Source organism: Neovison vison, chromosome 3 (genome assembly GCF_020171115.1).
Source record: "Neovison vison isolate M4711 chromosome 3, ASM_NN_V1, whole genome shotgun sequence".
In the NCBI taxonomy this organism is placed as follows: domain Eukaryota; kingdom Metazoa; phylum Chordata; class Mammalia; order Carnivora; family Mustelidae; genus Neogale; species Neogale vison.
The window spans coordinates 227,736,597-227,756,943 of NC_058093.1; the positions used below are offsets into that span (position 1 = coordinate 227,736,597).

The 20,347-nt window shown below is 37.4% G+C and overlaps 2 protein-coding genes across 2 annotated transcripts in view; both read left to right on the plus strand.

Moving 5' to 3' along the window:
- Window positions 1-20,347, plus strand: part of TAOK3 (TAO kinase 3) — a 191,462-nt gene that overhangs the window by 46,347 nt on the left and 124,768 nt on the right. The window lies entirely within an intron of this gene.
- On the plus strand, window positions 5,833-6,622 carry LOC122903376 (28S ribosomal protein S25, mitochondrial-like). Its single transcript, XM_044244179.1, is given in 2 exon segments — window positions 5,833-6,270; window positions 6,273-6,622. Coding segments are annotated over 2 exon segments (519 nt in total). The 5' UTR covers window positions 5,833-5,888; the 3' UTR covers window positions 6,410-6,622.

Sequence of the window (20,347 nt, forward strand, 5' to 3'; positions counted from 1 at the left end):
TAATTAAAAATATACTTCTGGTTCAAGATGGGATAGGGAGGGAGACAAACCATAAGTGACTCTTTTTTTTTTTTTTTTTAAGATTTTATTTATTTATTTGACAGAGAGAGATTACAAGTAGGCAGAGAGGCAGGCAGAGAGAGAGAGGAGGAAGCAGGCTCCCTGCTGAGCAGAGAGCCCGATGCGGGACTCGATCCCAGGACCCTGAGATCATGACCTGAGCCGAAGGCAGCGGCTTAACCCACTGAGCCACCCGGCGCCCCCATAAGTGACTCTTAATCTCACGAAACAAACTGTGGGTTGCTGGGAGGAGGGGGGTTGGGAGAAGGGGGGTAGGGTTATGGACATTGGGCAGGGTATGTGCTTTTGGGTAAATTGGAAGGGGAGGTGAACCATGAGAGACTATGGACTCTGAAAAACAATCTGAGGGGTTTGAAGTGGCGGGGGGGTGGGAGGTTGGGGTACCAGGTGGTGGGTATTAGAGGGCACAGCTTGCATGGAGCACTGGGTGTGGTGAAAAAATAATGAATACTGTTTTTCTGAAAATAAATAAATTGGAAAAAAAATGTAAAAAATATATATATATACTTCTGTTTTAAATACTATAATCACAATATAGAAAATAGATGTCCCCAGTGAAGTAAAAGTCCCCAGCCTTTCCTCCAACAGATAAAATCACTATAAACAGTTTGAGGCATATTCTTCTAAATTTCTCCTTTATCCTTCTTAACATTGTTCATATTATTAATATTATTTTTAAATGTAATCATATTATGGATATTACTATTTACTTGATATTTTAGTATATAAATCTGCTTTTGGTTGTATTAGCTACATAGTAATGTGTAATTGTACCAATTCCTCTTTGATGGACATTTGGGTTTTTCCAAATGTTTTCTATTACAAACCATACTGTAATTATCATTATAAATAGCAGTGTGATTCATTTTCAGTTCATCTACTCTGACTCTAAAATATTCCAGCCTAAGGACCCTTTTTTTCGTGAATTTCCATCAGAGTAAGGGCCCTTTTACTTTAAAGCAGTGTGCTAACCAGAAGTCCTTTCTGCTTTTTGTTCTTGTTTCTTTAATAATAAAACAGCCCTTGTAGCAGTGAGCTTGCAGTCCATTATGGCTGGCCAGTGAGTACCCAGTTGGTCATAATTATGACTAATTATGTTGTTTATAAAATGTCAGTCATGACTCTGAGCCGATAAACTTAACTTGCCTTGGGCTTCCAACAGATTGTAGGGGAATGGGTTGATTAATCCAGTATATGAAACAAAATGTATTTGAAATGGTAGCAAAATGCTGTTTATTGGTAGGTTTGTGCCAAAACAGATCTCTCATCTACTAGGCTAAAGTACATATTTTAACGAGGGGAACAGAAAAAAAGGATGTAAGTCCCTTTGGGTATCTTGGAATTCCAGGATATGCTATTTTATGTCATTATTCATGTGCCAGCAGCATCAGCTTCAAGAATTAATGGTTCAAATACACGTAAACCTATTTTTAAAAATTTAAGTCATAAACCCTTATTAAATCTCAAGATTTCACTAGACCTCTGATCCTACATTTACTAGGACATGTGATTGAAAGAACAAATGGTTCGTATTAGGTGAAAAATTATTAAACTTTATTAATAATATAGAAGTATAAATTAGAGGGGTGCCTTAGGTGGCTCAGTGAAGCGTCTGCCTTTTCCTCAGGTCATGATCTTGGGGTCCTGGATTTGAGCCCCACATTGGGCTCCCTGCTTGGCAGGGAGTCTACTTCTCCCTTCCTCTCTGTCCCTCCCCACTGCTTGTGCTCGCTTGAGTGTTCTCTCTTGAATAAATAAATAGTATCTTTGAAAAAAATGTTACTTAATGTTGTCTTAATTATTACATACCTTTTGACAACTCAGTTGCACTTGTAGAAATTCATCCTAAGGAAATAATTATGGTTACATTACCACATGTATTTCCAGAACTTTCTTGTCATCCCACACAGAAACTCTGTACCGATTGAGCACTGATCTCCATTTCCCCATCTTTTCCCAGTCTCTAGTAACCTCTCATCTACTTTGTCTCTATGAATTTGCCTTTTCTAGATATTTCATACAAGTGGACCATGTAATATTTGTCCACTTGTATCTGGCTTATTTCAATTAGCATAATTTTTTCAAGGTTTATCCATGCTATAGCGTGTACTGGAACTTCATTCATTTTTATGGCTGAATAATGTTCTATTGTATGTATACTACCATATTTTGTTTATCCATTCATCTGTTAATGGACACTTAGGTTGGTTCTACCTTTTGGCTATTGTGAAAAATACTGTTATGAACATTAGTATACAAGTATCAGTTTGATTCCTGTTTTTAGTTTTTTTGGTTCACTCACCTCTCCCTACAAATAGAGTGGCTAGAACAAATGGTGATCTGTGTTTAACTTTTGAGGAACCACCTAATTGTTTTCCATGTGGCTGTACCATTTTACATTCCTACCAGCAGTGTAAGGGAGTTCCAAAGTCTTCACAGCCTCACCAACACTTGTTATTTCCCATTTTTAAAATTAGGGCTACCCTAATGGGTATGAAGTGGTATCTCACTGTGGCTTTCATTTACATTTCCCTAATAATTAAGAGTGTGAGACATTTTTTCAAGTTTTTATTGGCCATTTGTATGTCTTCTTTGGACGATTGTCTATTCAAGTCCTTTGCCCATTCTTAAAATAGATTGCTTTTTTTCTGTTGTTGAGTTGTGGGAATTCTTTATATATTCTAGACACTAAGCTTTTATCAGATATATAACTTGCAGATATTTTCTTCCATTCTGTGGGTCATCTTTTCAATATTAATTGTATCCTTTGCACATACATTTTTATTTTTAATGAAGTCCATTTAATCTATTTTTTATTTTTCATTGCTTGTGCTTTGGGTGTTTAAAAAACCTTTACCAAACCCAAGGTAATGCAGATTACCCCTATATTTTCTTTAAGAATATTATAGATTTAGCTGCTAAATTTAGAGCTTGGGTCTTTTTTGGGTTAATCTTCATATATGGCATAAGGTAAGGGTCCAGCTTCATTGTTCTGCATGTGGATGTATAGTTGTCTCAGCACTACTTTTTTGAAAAAACTGTCTTTCCTCCATTGTACTGTTTTGACACTCTTGTTGAAAATCAGGTGTATATATATGGGGGGTAGGGTAATGGTTATTTCTGTGCTCTCAAATATATTCTATTGACTTGTATATGTCTATTGTTAGGCCAGTACCACACTGGTTTGATGACTGTAGCTTTATAGTAAGATTTGAAATCAAGAAATATAAGTTTTCCAAGTATTTTCTTTTTCTGCAAGGTTATCTTGTCTGTTCTGGGTCCCTTAAAATTCTGTACAAGTTTTAGGATAGGTTTTCTCATTTCTGCACAAAACACGATTGGGATTCTGATAGGAATTGAATTGAATTTGTGTATTGCTGTGGGTAGCATTGTCATCTTGACAGCCTTCCAGCTTTTGAACACAGGGTGCTTTTCCATTTATTTATGTCTTTTTAAATTTCTTTCAGCACTCTTTTTTAGTTTTCAGTGTACAAGTCTTCCTTAATCAAATTTATTCCTAATTTTCTTTTTGATGACACTGTAAATGTAGTTGTTTTCTTAATTTCCTTTTCATATTATTAACTGATAGTGCATAGGAACACAACTCATTTTGTGTGTTGATTTGTATCCTGCAGATTTGCTGCATCTGTTTATTAACAATAATAGGTTTTTTATGTTCTTTGGGGTATTCTAGAGGTAAGCTCATGTCATCGAGGCAGAATTTTTTTTTTCAAGATTTATTTACTTATTTTGAGAGAAAGAGAGTTTGTGGAGGGGCAGAGGGAGAGAATCTTTCAAGCAGACTCCCTGCTGAGTGAGAAACCCAGTGTGGGTCTAGATTGCACAACTGGTGAGACCATTACCTGATCTGAAACGAAGAGTCAGACACGTAACAAACCGAGCCACCTAGGCACCCTAAGGTAGATATTTGTTAACATCATGTCTTTTCTGAATAAGATAAAAAAAAAAACATAATTAATGTCAAATGAATAGACGCTCTTAGTTTTATGTTTTGTTTGTTTTTGTTTTTTTAATTGGGGAACCATTTCTATTTTCTAAAAAGAAACCCTTGTATAAACATAAAATTTCTGAAGAACAACAAGTAAACTAGTGCATTTATAAGATTTCTTTTTTTTTTAAGATTTTTTTAAATTTATTTGACAGATCAGGAGTAGGCAGAGAGAGAGAGGTGGGAGCAGGTTCCCCACGGAGCAGAGAGCCTGATGGGGGCTTAATCCCAGGACCTGAGATCATGACCTGAGCTGTAGGCAGAGCCTTTAACCCACTGAGCCACCCAGGTGTCCCAAACTAGTGCATTTAATCAGATTCTTTTGAGTAGCAGGTATGTCATAGTTAAAGAGAAGATTAAAAGAGGTTAAAATAGGGGTGCCCAGGTGACTCAGTGGGTTAAGCCTTTGCCTTCGGCCCAGGTCATGGTCTTGGAGTCCTGGGATCAAGTCCCACATCGGGCTGTCTGCTCAGCAGGGAGCCTGCTTCCCTCTCTCTCTCTGCCTGCCTCTCTGCCTACTTGTGATCTCTCTCTCTCTCTCTCTCTGTCAAATAAATAAATAAATAAAATCTTAAAAATAAAGTAAAAGAGGCTAAAACAGTAAGATTTGTATGGGAAAATCCTTGATCACCCTTTGTTCACCCTTTAATTGAACATTTTAATTTAAAACTGTATCCTGCCCAAGTGTATTAGGAAGGCAGAGTCATCTGTACCCCCCATGTAGAATGCCTATTCTACAATAGGGAAGACATGGAAACAACCCAAATGTCCATTGTTAGATGAATGGATAAAGAAAACGTGAGATAGACAGACAGACAGACACACACACACACACAAATACTAGCTGTAAAAAAAGAAGGAGATCCTGCCTTTGCAACAACATGGATGGACCTTGAGGGCATTATGCTTAGTGAAAAGGGAAAGACAAATACCGTATGATCTCACTTACAGTGGAATCTTAAAAAAAAAAAAAAAAGCCACATTTATAGAAACAGTAAAATGGTGCTGAGCAGGGGCTGAGAGATAAGGGAGATAGGGAGATGCTGGTCAAAAGGTACAAACTTCTAGTTAGAAGATGAATAAATTCTGGGGATCTAATATTCAACATGGTAGCTGTAATCAACAATCCTGTATTATATACATGAAAGTTGTAGGAGTAAATCTTAGATGTTCTCAACACACGCAAATTAGGTGAGGTGATTGATCTATAATTAACCTTATTGTAGTAATTATTTCACAACATATTTGTGTTTGAAATCATTATGTTGTACACCTTTAACTTACATAATGTTATGTCAATTATATTTCAAGGAGGAAAAAAGGATGGCAGAGTCACCCGTTAGCATTAAGAATAATTTGAGGAGGGACGCCTGGGTGGCTCAGTTGGTTAAGCGGCTGCCTTCGCCTCAGGTCATGATCCCAGCGTCCTGGGATCGAGTCCCACATCGGGCTCCTTGCTCGGCAGGGAGCCTGCTTCTCCCTCTGCCTCTACCTGCTATTCTGTCTGCCTGTGCTCGCTCTCTCCCCCCCTCTCTCTGATAAATAAATAAAATCTTTAAAAAAAAAAAAAAGAATAATTTGAGGAGATATCTACAAAGTGAAATAAAAATCAGTTCTCTAAGTCACATATACATGTTATCCCATCCCCTGTACAGTCTTTGCAAGTGCCCTTGTTAATATCAAAACCTCCTGGAAACCACCGAGGAGGTGAAGCGGTGTGGGATTTGTCAGGCGGTCAGCGTCGGCTGCTTTGGGTCTCTCTTCGCCGCTAACCCCGCGGCCCGACCCGTTCGCCGCCATGCCCATGAAGGGCCGCTTCCCGATTCGCCGCACCCTCCAGTACCTGAGCCAGGGGGACGTGGTGTTCAAGGACTCAGTGAAGGTCATGACGGTGAACTACAACACGCACGGGGAGCTGGGCGAGGGTGCCAGGAAGTTTGTGTTTTTCAACATACCTCAGATCCAGTACAAAAATCCTTGGGTCCAGATCATGATGTTTAAGAACATGACGCCGTCCCCCTTCCTGAGGTTCTATCTGGATTCTGGGGAGCAGGTACTTGTGGATGTGGAGACTAAGAGCAATAAGGAGATCGTGGAGCACATCAAGAAAATCTTGGGGAAGAACAAGGAAACCCTGGAGGAGGAGGAGCAGGAGAAAAAGCAGCTTTCTCACCCAGCCGACTTGGGCCCCGGAAGTACTGCCTGCGGGAGTGTATCTGCGAGGTGGAAGGGCAAGTCCCCTGCCCAGGCCTGGTACCATTACCCAAGGAGCTGACAGGGAAGTACAAAGCAATGCTGAAGGCCAGCACCCAGGACTGAGGCCCCAGGCCACACCCAGGGAAGCCCCTGGTTCTGTCCCTGGAGGGACTCTGAAAAAACTCTTTGCCATAAGATGATCCCCTTCACACACCTGTGTGAAAGGACATGGGAGGGTCGGGGGAGTATCTCCGCTCTACCAGGTCAATAAAAGGCTTCCTGGTTTCCAAAAAAAAAAAAAAATATCAAAACCTCCTAACAACTTAACTTTCAGTGCTCCATCCTAAAAATATCCCAACAGCAACCTAAATATTATGTATCAATACCACCAGCTCATGGTGAACTTGAAGAATTACCTCATCCAAAATTCACAATCTCCTTTATTTGCTTTTTCTTCTATCAGTTTTCTTTGTGATTTATACTTAAAATTTCGTTAATTTTAGCCCAAACAAGTTTCTTCTCTCATGCGCATAAACATGTTACATAGTCACTCTAGACTATCAAATAAACCATTCAGTCTAGTTTTTTCCATGTTTAGATCTTGGGATGTAGGGGGAGTGGGAGGAGGGTTATTTTCTTTTTTAAAAAGTTAAAATATTTCAGGGATGCCTGGGTGGCTCAGTCAGCTAAGTGTCTGCCTTCAGCTCAGGTCAGGATCTCAGGGTCCTGAGATCGAGTCCCACATTAGGCTCCTAGCTCAGCAGGGAGCTTGCTTCTCCCTCTCCCTCGGCCTGCCGCTCCCCCTGCTTGTGCTCTCTCTCTCTGACAAATAAAATCTTAAAAAAAAAAATTTTTTTTCAAACATGCAAAATATAATTAACACCTATGAACCTATCTCACAGAATTAATTTTTTAAAGAAATACAGCATTATAAAATTGAAGTCTCTCTTTTTTTTTTTTTTTTAAAGATTTTTTATTTATTTATTTGACAGATGGAGATCACAAGTAGGCAGAGAGGCAGGCAGAGAGAGAGAGGAGGAAGCAGGCTCCCTGCTGAGCAGAGAGCCCGATGCGGGGCTCGATCCCAAGATCCTGGGATCACGACCCGAGCCGAAGGCAGAGGCTTTAACCCACTGAGCCACCCAGGCGCCCCTGAAGTCTCTTTTGTACCCCTTCCTAGTCCCATTCCTACCATCCATCCTAGATCTACCTACTCCTCTGAAGTTAGTATGTATTCCTGCCTTTCCCATTTGTACTCATATATGTGCTTCTACAAACAATATGCATGTTTTTGTGTTGAAATTTGAAGTAAATTTCAATATATCCTATATCCTACATACGATTCTGCAGTTTGGTTTTTCCTCCATTATGTTCTTGACACTTATCTATATTAATCAATTTAGGTTAAGTTCATTGGTTTAAATTATGGTATGGTATTTATATCAGGTGATTATACCACGATTATCCTTTTCCCTATTGGTAGATGTATGTCATTTTTTGCCATTACAAGGCCTTAATGAATATTTATGTGCCAGTGTGGGGGTTATGTAGTATGGACAAATTTACTAATTTACTAGATATTGGTCTAGTAAATTTACTAGATATTGCTAAATTTCATTGATAAAATGGTGATAGTTATGTGTCTTTTTTATTTTGTGAGCAAAAATATGGTCTTGATCATGACCAGTAAGCACTGTTATAATGGGAAAAAAACTGGATGAAAGATAGGAAGGGTTTTCAGCTCCAGAACTGATTGGTTGTTTTCTATCTATCTGAGTCTCAGTTTTTCCATCTCCAATTAAGGTCAAATTGAATATAATCTCTCAAGTCTTTTCAACTTGATCTGTGGTTTTGTGCTGATGATATATTTTATGTTGAGAGACAGAAGAGCCACATATTTTTTTAAAAGATATTATTTAGTTATTTATTTATTCATTTGAGGGAGAGAGAGAGAATGAGAGAGACCAAGCATGAGAAGGGGAAGGTCCGAGGGAGAAGCAGACCCCCTGCTGAGTAGGGAGCCTGATGCAGGGCTCGATCTCGGGACTCCAGGATCATAACCTGTGAACTGAAGGCAGTTGTTCAACCAGCTGAGCCACCCAGGCACCCAAGCCATACATTTTTAAATTAAATTAGATCCAATAAAAAACTAATATCAGTAATCAGTAATCTTTAAGTAATCCAAAAGTTCAATTCAGAATATCCTCAAATCTTTGTCATTTTTATATACTGGTTCTTAAATTCAAGATATAGTTTTAAAATTACTAGTCAGTTAGTTTTCTGATTTGCATTATTAGTTGTATTTCAGCAGTACTTTTTAAAGATATTTTTAAGTGCAAGCTGAGGTATTACATATGCATTACAGTTAATATACTCTGTGAACTAACCTTAAAAACCTAAATTCTATATGAAACATTGATTTACAGATAAAAACATAGTTACAGATAGATAACTAACTTGGAAGTGAACATTTGGAACCCAACCATTTACAACTTAGAGACTTCTTAATAATGTTAACCTCAAGAAATCCTAGGCAAATATACAATTATTACTCTAGAAGGTGTATGGATGATGTGTACTGGGATAGAAATTAAAATGTCACGGCTAAAAGAATTGTATTTTGTGTGCTTGGAAGGGCTTCGACCTCCATGTTAGGCTTTGTTTTTTCTGCTAGCAATATCATTCATTTGACTGTTTTAGGAAACATAAAGGCTTGGAAAGGAGAAAGTCTTATCAAATTCTTTGCAAAAGGGCAGAGAGACAACTTCAAGGGCAATGACAGTAAATAGCTTCTTTAGCTAAGCCACCAAAAAGGTAGAGCTGCAATTACTTATTCCAGTTTGAGTTCTACATAAGAAGTTGTCCTGGGTTTCCTTTAAGCTAGAAGGTTTGGTTTTCATTTATCTAAATTTTTAGCATCAGATTACTGGGGAGTTTAGATATTGCTGTTGTGTGTAAGTTTACTATTGAAATATCTGATACAACCTTATAATGGGATTACTATTAACAGTAATCTTTCAAGTCTTAGGTGAAGTTCTAAGAGATAGCCTTTCTTTCTTTGTAATAAAGCTGAAAACACCTTTTTTACTTAATGTCTTGCCTGGGCCCCAGTATTACTCTAGGTGGTTGGCTATACAGGTTTTAAACTCATTTTTGACAGATTTCATTTTGTTTACTTTTAATTCTTTTTAAATAGCTGTTCATACTCTTTTCTGCATTTTTTTTCTCTTTAATGATAGGGATTTTTTTTTTGTCAGTTTCATTTTCACTCCAGTTTTTAATACAAGGCTCAGCAGAAAAAGAGCCTCAGCAGATAAGTACTTTTGATTGATGGAATTCACATCTGTTGTGTTTCCCCAAATGTATTTTTTCCTCCACAGCCTTTCAACATTCTCATTATGATTTTGTTTTGTTAGATCATGATACTACTGGTCTCTGGTTAAGATCAGTGTTACTCAGAAGCCAAAAATAATGTGAGAGTGCAAGGTTGTGACAAAAGCTGTTAGAGACAAACAAAAAAATTGGGGTAGAAGTGATACTCTTCTTCTGTTGATTCAGTGTGCAACTTTGGGCAATTCGTTTCCTTTAGCTTTGCTTTCATTTCTTCATCTGTAAAATGACGCAGAAGCTGTTTTGTGGATTTCGTGAATAATTTGGTTATCAAACATTTGTGTATTGTGATGCCTATTGAATTGGATAATAGTAATCAACTTATAACAAATAAATTATTTTAAGAAGCTATTCCCTCAGTACTATCCAGTTCTCTATTCCCAAGAAAAATATCTTTATTGAAACTGTCCGAGGCATGACTGGTTGCAGGTTCTAGAAATGTGGGCAACTGTATCAACCATAATCCATAATTATGGTAATGTTTATTTTTAAAATCACAATTGTTTATAATTTAGCTATATTTCTTCTATGGGTTTTTAACTATTCCTAATAAATGTTAAATTCTAAATTGAATTACTAAATTTTCTTGAAATTTTAACCCTTAGCATGGTGGAATCACTTAGCTTTTAGTTTTGTTCAACTCATCTGTCTTAAATTTCTATAGCTATGATTTTTGTCTTATGTTTCTTACAGGAAATAAGTAATACACATGAAAAACTATTTTGTTGATTTTAAAGTCACTAACTCAAGCAGAAGAGTATTGGAGTTATGGTAGTCTCCAGGTAGCAAATATTCTCAGATTTGTTCTTGAGCCTTTTTTGCCTGATTGCCTGAAGAATATTTTTAATTTTTGGAATTTAGGAGCTTAATTAGGACTTGTCTCAGAGTTTACATATTCTGTATCATTTCTCTGGTATACTGTGTGCCTTTCCTTTTTTTTTTTTTTTTAATTCCTAGAAGTTTTAAAAATTATAATTTTCAAATTTTATTATATTTCCATTCTCTTCTTCAAGGATGCAGATTATGAATATGTTCATCTTTTGTATGTATAATTTTCCCTAACTTTTTTTTTTAAACTTATTCAGGGCCTTTTTGTTATTTTTCTCAATTCTATATTCTATGTCTGTTACCATGTTTTCTTCAACACTACAGGTTCTTCTTTGTCCTTCCAGTGGAGGCTTTATTTCAAAAGTGGTTTGATGTTTGATGTCTCTCTTGACTTCTGCCAACTCATGTTTCATTCCCTTTCGGCTTACCATATCTTCCATTAACACTTCTGTTCCTGCTATGAGCTCCTGTTTTGTTTGTTTTGTTTTTAAAGATTTTGCTTATTCATTTGACAGAGATCACAAGTAGGCAGAGAGGCAGGCAGAGAGAGAGGAGGAAGCAGGCTCCCTGCTGAGCAGAGAGCCCGATGTGGGGCTTGATCCCAGCACCCTGGGATCATGACCTGAGCCGAAGGCAGAGGCTTTAACCCACTGAGCCACCCAAGCGCCCTGCTCCTGTTTTACTGTCAGCTACTTCATCAAGTTTTGTAATTCATCATCAGTATGTTCTGACATAATTTCCATCTGATATATGACTTTTTTTCCTAAAGACAGTTCTTCACCTGCCATTTATTTTCCCTTTTTACATATGGTTTTATTTGTTTTTGTTTTTACAGTATCTTTAGGTAGACCTGATATTCTTTACGTTTTTGTAATTATTCATCTAAAAATGAGATGAATTCTCTTTGGTTTCCTGTGGGAAAGAGTCTAAGGCTACGTTTTAAGCCAGCAAGAGTTTTCCCTACTTAATGATTATAACAAATTTATTTGTGAGTTCTTCAGTCTTTACTTTAAAAAATATATATATTTTTTATTTGTTTGACAGAGACAGAGCGAGAGAGGGAACACAAGCAGGGGGAGTGAAAGAGGGAGAAGCTGGCTTCCTGCTGAGCAGGGATCCTGTTGCAGGCTCGATCCCAGATCCCTGGATCATAGGATCATGACCTGAGCCAAAGGCAGACACTTAACAAGACACCCAGGTGCTGCCTCAGTCTTTACTTTTACTGAGACAATTGATTTGCAATTTTATTGCATTAATTTGAAGAGAGGGCCAATACATATCTTCTGGACACAGTTCATTAATTGTACTTGAAAAGTTCCTGCATAAATATCCATGAAGTTTTTATAAGAAAAAGTAAGGTTATAGACAATCTGAGTATCTATACACATTTTGTGGATATAGCCATTAGCTATTATTTACAGATGGGCTAAGAAAATAATGTAGTCATGAAATGTCATATAAATGCAATTACTCTCCCCACTGCCCTACAACTCTAAATTTAGAACATATTAAGGTTATTTTCATTGTAGAGTTTATACATTCTTGACTCCTTTCTGCCCCACACTTCTGTCCCTCCTACATACTCTCTCCTATACTAGGAGAGTAGAGCTACCAACTTCTCTAAGCAGATGTGGTAAACCTATTTATATGACGAGTGACAATACAATAGAAGGGCGATTATAAACATTTAATAGATTATATTGAATAGATATATATATTAAATAGATAATAGAAATCTGAGCAAAACTATGGATAATTTTCGTATTGCCATTTTAAAACAATAAAGAAGAGAAAGGAAACGTTTTAGGAATTAAATTTGAGAGCTCAATTAAGAATATCCAAATATCATAAGGAAGTAGATCATAAACATTTTTTTTTACAGTGTCCACTTTTTCCAGAGCCATTTTTGGGTAGCACCCTTGCTATGTAGAAGTACTGGTATCCTAGAAAACATGAAAAATCAGATACTAATAAAAAATCAGAATGATAGCAACTGATCTTTCGATCTTACCAGGATATTAACATTATTAAATATGATCAGTTATGTGAAAGCGCTTTATACAAGTGTAGGCTTTAATGTTGTTTGTTAAAATGTAAAGGAGACCAAATTTGGTTTCAGCAGCCTCTTTTATGCACGTGTGGAGAACAAGTACCAGCTTCTACCCTACAGTGACAAACTCTTTTATATTACAACCAGTAAAGATGGTAACAAGTCCTAAACTACTCACTGGAGCAGTATGCAGCCTAACACTTGTAGTGTTTGAGTAATAAGGTATCATTTCCTTGAAGAGAGTTCAACATTTTGTAAATCATTTAAGGCAAGAACTCCTGAGCTTCATTAACAGTTTAGGGAGGAAAGCATCACCTCTAGCTAGTGGCGGAACCCTACTATCCAGTGCTTGGAAATTTGTCTAACAGAAAGAAGGAAGGAAGGAGGAGCTATAGCTGCTCTCCTAGACCCTGTGAAACACTTATTCATGCACATTCTCATTCATCCCATTGCTACGCCATAACTAAATGCAACAGTTCCTGTTTGCTATTCTGGTTCTCTTTTAATCCTGTTTAAAACAAAGACAGCTGGTCCCCCAGCTAACTGAATGTAAGCAGCCTGAGGAGAAGGTATTAGAGAGAAGAGATGGCGTCAGTAGCAATACCTCCATCCCTCACAGGTTAGGCCACCAAAAACAATCGAATTCCGATCGGAGCCTCCTTAGCGTTAGACTACTAGTTAGTTTTTTAGATCTTAGCTTTTTGTTCCACAGATGACTTCAAAGAGAGTATGAGGCCCCCAATGATGGCAGGAAGAGGGAGGGAGAGGCTGGTGGAAGGTTGAATCATAAAGTGGTAAAACCGTGCTGAAACCTCAGTACTTCTTGCTCAGTTAGTCAACAGATGTGTCAGCAATTCCTGAGGCAATGATCCAACTTTTATAGTTTAGTTAGAAGAATCATTATTGTTCAGTTTAATCATAATCACCAATTTTTTTTAAACTATCTAGAATAGTGATGTCCAGCATAGTAGTTGCAAGGCATATAGCTGCTTAAATAAAAATTTAACAAAGTTGGACATTCAGTTCCTCGGTCACACTAGTCACATTTCAAGTGCTTAAGAGCCACATATGGTTAGTGGCTACCCTGTTGGACAATACAAAGATACACTATTTCCATCATGATTAAGCATTCTATTTGAAAGCACTGATCTAGAACAAACTGAGAGCAAATGTATAATGTTAAGTGTATCTAGTTTACAATCAGAAAACTCAAGTCGAAAGTATAGTATTCAAATGATTACCTTTTAGAGATGGAGTCTACCATTGTGATGGTTATTCTAGGCATAAATAACGATATTACTAAAAGGAATCCTTAGTGTCAACTGAAAAAGGACAAATAGATGTTAATTTTAGACTCATGGACTTGAGGGGAACATGTGTGGATAATGAAAAGTGTCATTCCATTCACAGTCCTTCAGGATAAGTTAAGATGAAGAATTTAGAGAAAATGTTGATATAATTAAAGTTATTGGTATAGAATAAAAAAGAATCTAGTTCAGTGACACAGGATACTTTAAAAGTATTCATTATTATTTTATGAAAATATGATGTCCTCTTGAATATATCTTAAAATAGTTCCTGTAATAAAACCTAAGCATCAGTAAAGAAAGAAGGCTGATCTAATTCCTAGTTATTTTACAGTATGAAGGTTATTACTATGCCCAGAGCAGTAGAGGGGAATAATCAAATGCCAGTTGATCCCATTTTGGGGGCATAAATAGTATAGTAAAAAATTAATAGGTAAGTACGTTCTAATTTCTAGATATGCTTTTTAGATATGTTTTCATGTTTAGATATGTTCTAAATTCTAGACATTTATGTATTTCATTTATTAGTAGTAATCGATGAAGTTTATTGAATATGTGTTCTGTGCCAGCCATGTTCTTTATCACTTTACATACACTAAATTATTAAATTCCTCCAGTAAACAATTCTAGGAGTTGAATACATTATGTTCATTTTACACATGAGGAAACTGAACCTTGGAGAGTTTTGATATTTGCCAGTGATCATATGGCTACTTAGGGACAGAATGGGTCCTTTTTTTTTTTTTTTAAGATTTTATTTATTTATTTGACAGACAGAGATCACAAGCAGACAGAGAGGCAGGCAGAGAGAGGGAGAGGAGGAAGCAGGCTCCCTGCAGAGCAGAGAGCCCGATGCGGGACTTGATCCCAGGACCCTGAGATCATGACCTGAGCCGAAGGCAGCGGCTTAACCCACTGAGCCACCCAGGCGCCCCAGAATGGGTCTTGAATGCAGTTCTGCTTTAATCCAAACCCCATAGTCTTAACTGTGGTTGCCTTTCCAAGTAGCAGGCTGAAGACTGTAGTAGTAAGCAGCAGAGTGAGATTTAAACACATGCCTTTCTAGTTTCAAGTATGGTGTTCCTTCTACTTTGCCATATGCCTCTCATATCAACTGAAAATAAGAAGGAAATGGCCATAATTTTGTAATATTTAGTAGAAATTCTTGAAGCCCTTATAAGCACAATTTTCCTAAATTATTTACACATCAAGATTCACTAAACAAATTGCTAAAAATGCTACAAATTAAAACAAGCTGAAATACAGGTTGTAATTATGTGATTTAAAAATCAAAAGCATTAAAGCAACAGCGATATTTATAATAGCCTTATTTTAACATTGTCTTAATTTCAGATTATATTCATTTTTAGAGAACATTACAACCATGCAAACTTCTTGAAAAATATTTAGGGAGTTTCTTACTTGTAAACATAAATTGTGATAATTTTCTTAAACTGGATTATGAAGAAATAATCAACTAGGATACCATGAAGTCTAGGAGGAGGCAATTAATAGTTCAAGACCAGGTAGTAAAGGCCTCCTTTTTTGGTTAATACATTTTGTAGTCCAAACAATCCATGTCCGTTCCCTGAGAACTGCAAGGGTTCTAGCATTCGGTATGAGAAATACCACGAAACATGAAATTTCTGGAGAGTAGAAGTGAGAAGTAAGTTCTCTTTAGTAGAAATTCCCTCAAAGTGAATGAAATGTAATTCAGCCAGTTGAATCACTGAACTATTTTATTGCATTGTAACTCCTCAAAGAATTTAGTTTGAAAAACACTGCTTGCCATTTCAACAACATAAAACAGCAGTCTATTCAATCACCTTGTAACAAAGTAGTGTGGAGAATGACTTCACTGAAATGGGGCCAAACTCTCTGTAGCAAAGCAGAGTTGACATGAGGTGGCAGAAGACAGGGCAGGACCAGGAACATAAAGAAGAGTTAACTATACTTTTTTTATTAGCTAGCATTTAAAATATGAAAGTAATAAAGAATTAGGAAATACTGTGTAGAGCATCTTCCAGAAAGTTAGTCTAATTGAGAGAAACCAATTCATGTGAAATAATATAAGATCTGTAAAGTAATTTTAACATAAGAAAATAATACACAGGGGCGCCTGGGTGGCTCAGTGGGTTAAAGCCTCTGCCTTCAGCTCAGGTCATGATCCCAGAGTTCTGGGATCGAGCCCCGCATCGGGCTCTCTGCTCAGCAGGGAACCTGCTTCCTCCTTCTCTCTGCCTGCCTCTCAGCCTACTTGTAATCTCTGCCTGTCAAATAAATAAGTAAAATCTTTAAAAAAAAAAAAAAAAAAAGAAGAAAGAAAGAAAATAATACATAGAAGTCAGTGCAGTGCAGAAAGAAAATTTGTATGTCATTTTACAATGGAATTGATTGATTCAGTCTTTCATCACCTTTTTTTTTTTCTCCCAGTATTAGTATCTGTCAGACATTGTTTCAGGCTTTGGAAGTGCAGTAGTGAACAAAACAGGCTAAAAAACCTGCCCGTACAGAATTTACATTCCAGAGGGAAGCGGGAGGGTACACAAATTATGCAAAGTACATAGTATTTTAGAAGGTGATAAAAACTACAGAATAACAAAACAGAGAAGATGGCCAGGGGTGGGGGTGGGGGAGGTTGCCCTTTTAAGAAGGGTAGTTAGGGGCTGTAGTATATCTTTTTTTTTTTTTTTTAAGGATTTTATTTATTTATTTGACAGAGATCACAGCAGGCAGAGAGGCAGGCAGAGAGAGGGGAAGGGAAGCAGGCCCCTGCCGAGCAGAGAGCCCGATGCGGGACTCGATCCCAGGACCCTGAGATCACGACCCGAGCCGAAGGCAGCGGCTCAACCCACTGAGCCACCCAGGCGCCCGGGGCTGTAGTGTATCTTTGATTAAACTTGGACTAGTCTGTAGAAGCTGAAGTTGAAGTAGGGCAAAACTCTTCTCCCTGGTGAAGGAAGAAGTGAAAGAAATTTAGTGAAGAAAATGAGAACGGTGTCGGGTACTTTCTTTCTCTCTTTCCTGATTCTGGATGTGTTTTTTTATTTGTTTGGCTAGGTGTTTGAGAAGTACATGTAGATTTTTGGTGAGTCAGTGAGCCGTTTAGATAAAACTGGGCGATGGTCTTAAAGATATTATCCCTGATAGAAGAGCACAGTTACCGCTCATCTTCCCCTGAGATCTTGGCACACAACCTGTGCAGTTCTGAAGAATACTATTATGGAATGATATTTCTGACAATGGAATTTGCACTTGTAAAAAAAATTTTGCTCTGTCCTCTGAGAAGTAGTCATAATTAAAGAAAAATCTGTCTGCCTCTTGCTAAGTCTCTATAAAACAAAGTTGATCGAGGTATTGACATTGAATTGTTGGCATTGTTCATTCATTGAGTGACTAATGTGCAGATGGTTTTCTTTTTCAAACTTATCTAAATATTTCTTGTTTTGCCAGAGTTTAAAAAAAAATGACTAAGTATTAACTGTCCTTGTCTTTTCCTCTCCACTGACCCTTTCCTCTTACGTGTAAGCATAGATCTCTACTTATCTATAAAAACTTGTTCTTGACCTGTTCTCTATTTTGTTTTACTCTGGTGTGCCTATAAACATTTTCCCCCTGCTTTCATTTCCTTCACTCCCAACACAACCCCATTCCAGCTAACTAAAACAGTTTCCTCAAAGATTATCAGGAGGTCCATTTTGCCAACTTTAATGATCTTTTCTGAATCTTATTTAACTTTTTTTAACATTTAATTCTTTTGGAGACTCTCCCACGTCTCATTATATCCCTTAAGTGAGATAACTGAAAGCATATCATAATGCCTGGCACCAGAAAGTCCTCAACAAATGTTGGTTGAATCTGGACTGGATATGACATTACACTGTCTTGGTTCTATACCAGCCCGTTTTATACATTGTAGATACTCAGTGTACTTTGTGTTTGTTTGTTTGTTTGTTTTTTAAAGATTTTTATTTATTTATTTGAGAGAGGGACAGTGAGAGAGAGCATGAGAGGGGGGAAGGGCGGAGGGAGAAGCGGACTGCCCGTGGAGCTGGGAGCCTGATGCGGGACTTGATCCCGAAATCCCCGGATCATGACCTGAGCAGAGGGCAGTTGTTTAACCAACTGAGCCACCCAGGTGCCCCGTATTTGTTTTATGGATGAATGAATGCATGAACTTATCACTTCTCTGTCTCTTTGCATGGTTCTTCTTCCTCTTTCTGACCCCAAACATGTGTTTAAGAACTTACATATTAGTCATTGTGCTAAAGACGTTATATTCATTGTGTCACTTATTTCTCTCACCCACTTGATAGGGAGGTTACTTCTCCTTTACAGATGAGGAAAGTGAGACTTAGCACTCGCCCATGACTTATTCGGGTCACACAATGAACTAGTACATGGTTAAGCCACCATTAAACTAACTGGGATTGTTCTAGAGGACTAAAATATTAGCTCTATGCCCTTTCTTTACATTCAGCTTTCACTTAATAGAGTCTACCTTCTCTCCCAAATTCAGTTAGCAGTTAGTTATATGCTAGTGACATCAGAACACATGCCTTTAAGAATTCATGTTCTATTCCATTTCTCCCAGCTGCTTGCACTGGGCTGCCTTGCTATTATGTCGAGCTCAGACTGTTTAAAGCAGAGCTCATCAGTGTGACCTTGCATGGTACTCCCTTTTAGTGATTTAGTCAGTGACATTCTCATCACCCTAATCACTCAGACTTGAAACCATCTTTAACTTATCTTTCCTGTTTCCTTATCCTAATTCACATCAGCTGATACCATGTTAATTCCTAAGGGATACACAAATACATGACTAATCCTTATACGTGTCTACTGCAGGTAGCAAAGTCAACCTGAGAAGCATCTTCATTACTTCTCTTTGGTTAACAATTTACTTATTGTTCTCTGTTGTTTTAGAAACATACCATGAAAATACTAAGAGCTGTTGGAAATTTAATATTTATTGGAAACTATTTTTCCAGAATCTTACATAACTATAAAAATGACACGGGTCACTCTAGATGACTTCCTTGATCAGTACAGAAAACCATGTTTTCTTTTGTTTTTTTTTTTCCCTCCTGCTTAGATATGAATGAATAGAAACAGTGACAAAAGACATCCGCTAGAAAAACATCAGAAAACTTACAAAAATTTCAAAAGAAGTTTTTTGTCCATATGTAATGTAATTCTAGGAAAGTTAAAGGGAGTTAGTGTGAGAAGAAATAAATATCATCTCCAGCCTTTCTCAGATTTGATGCACTCATTTTTGTCATGCTTTGATTTCTGACCTATTCTGACCACAGCTTCAGGCTTTAATAACTGCAAATCGAAATGAAAAAGAAAGCATCTCTGCTGAATCATGAAGAATTTCATGAATTCTTCTTGCTTTGGGGAGGAGTCTAGTTAAAAAGCACAAGGTTAGTTGTCGTGAAAGGTCCTTAAAGCTGCTACAAAACACTTAAGCAAATGTATTATTATCAAGTTCCTTCTATACCAGGCACTTTGCTAAGTGCTAGAACATTTTTTTTCAGCTTCTATCAGCTGTTTTGCTTTCATGTCTCCCCCTCTTTGCCACTTTAATCAAGCCTTCCTGATGATGACATTTGCTTCTACTTACAGCACTATACAGCTAACGTTTATCAAGTGCTAGCAGGTATGAGTACTAGTGAAGAGGAAACAAAAATGTGAAACTGGCTAAAACATCCATACTGGAAGGAGAACTAGATTTGGTCATTTCTGGCTGTAGGAAGGAGGTGAAAAAGAGGAAGGGGGCGGTCCTTAGAAAGGAAAAAGATGAGAGAGAATAGGACACATATAATTGTTGAGGAACAGAAAAAATAGCCAAATTTTAGGGACAAAAGAGCACTTGGCAAAATCCCTTTCAGTATACTAAAGATTTTTCAATGTGTGTGTATTTAATGTTGTGAGGTTATTTAGAAAACTAGCTCTGGGCTCACCTTTACTTAGAGAGAATCTTGGGTTTGAGCGCTGGCTTCACTATGATTAATCCTTGCCATTCAGCCTCCACCCCTACACACAAACGCAGTCTCTGAGAATTATCTCCTTCATCACTTGAAATTCAGCTCGCATTTACTTACTCAGACTTTTGGAAGTTACCACTCAGACAGATGCAAATTCAGTATTATGCCTGCCAAAATGCGCAGAAAAGAGACTTTCTTTTACACCTTCCATCTTTTGAGCTTTTGGTTCTGCTCTTTCAATCTTTGCTAAATAGTAAATGGGGAGGTTGTTGTTCAGACGAACACGGCACATTTGCATTACTGAGCTTGCTGTTTCTGGTTCTAAAGAGATTCTTCACAATTTCCTTATCAGCAAAGGAATGGCCTTGATTTCCTTTGATGATGTTTCCCAGCTGATATTCTAGAAGTAACTAGCACAGAAGCAGTTCATACCCTCCTGAAATGGCTCTTGCCCAGCAGTCTTGCCTGATTTGTACATATTAGGCTTTAATTACAG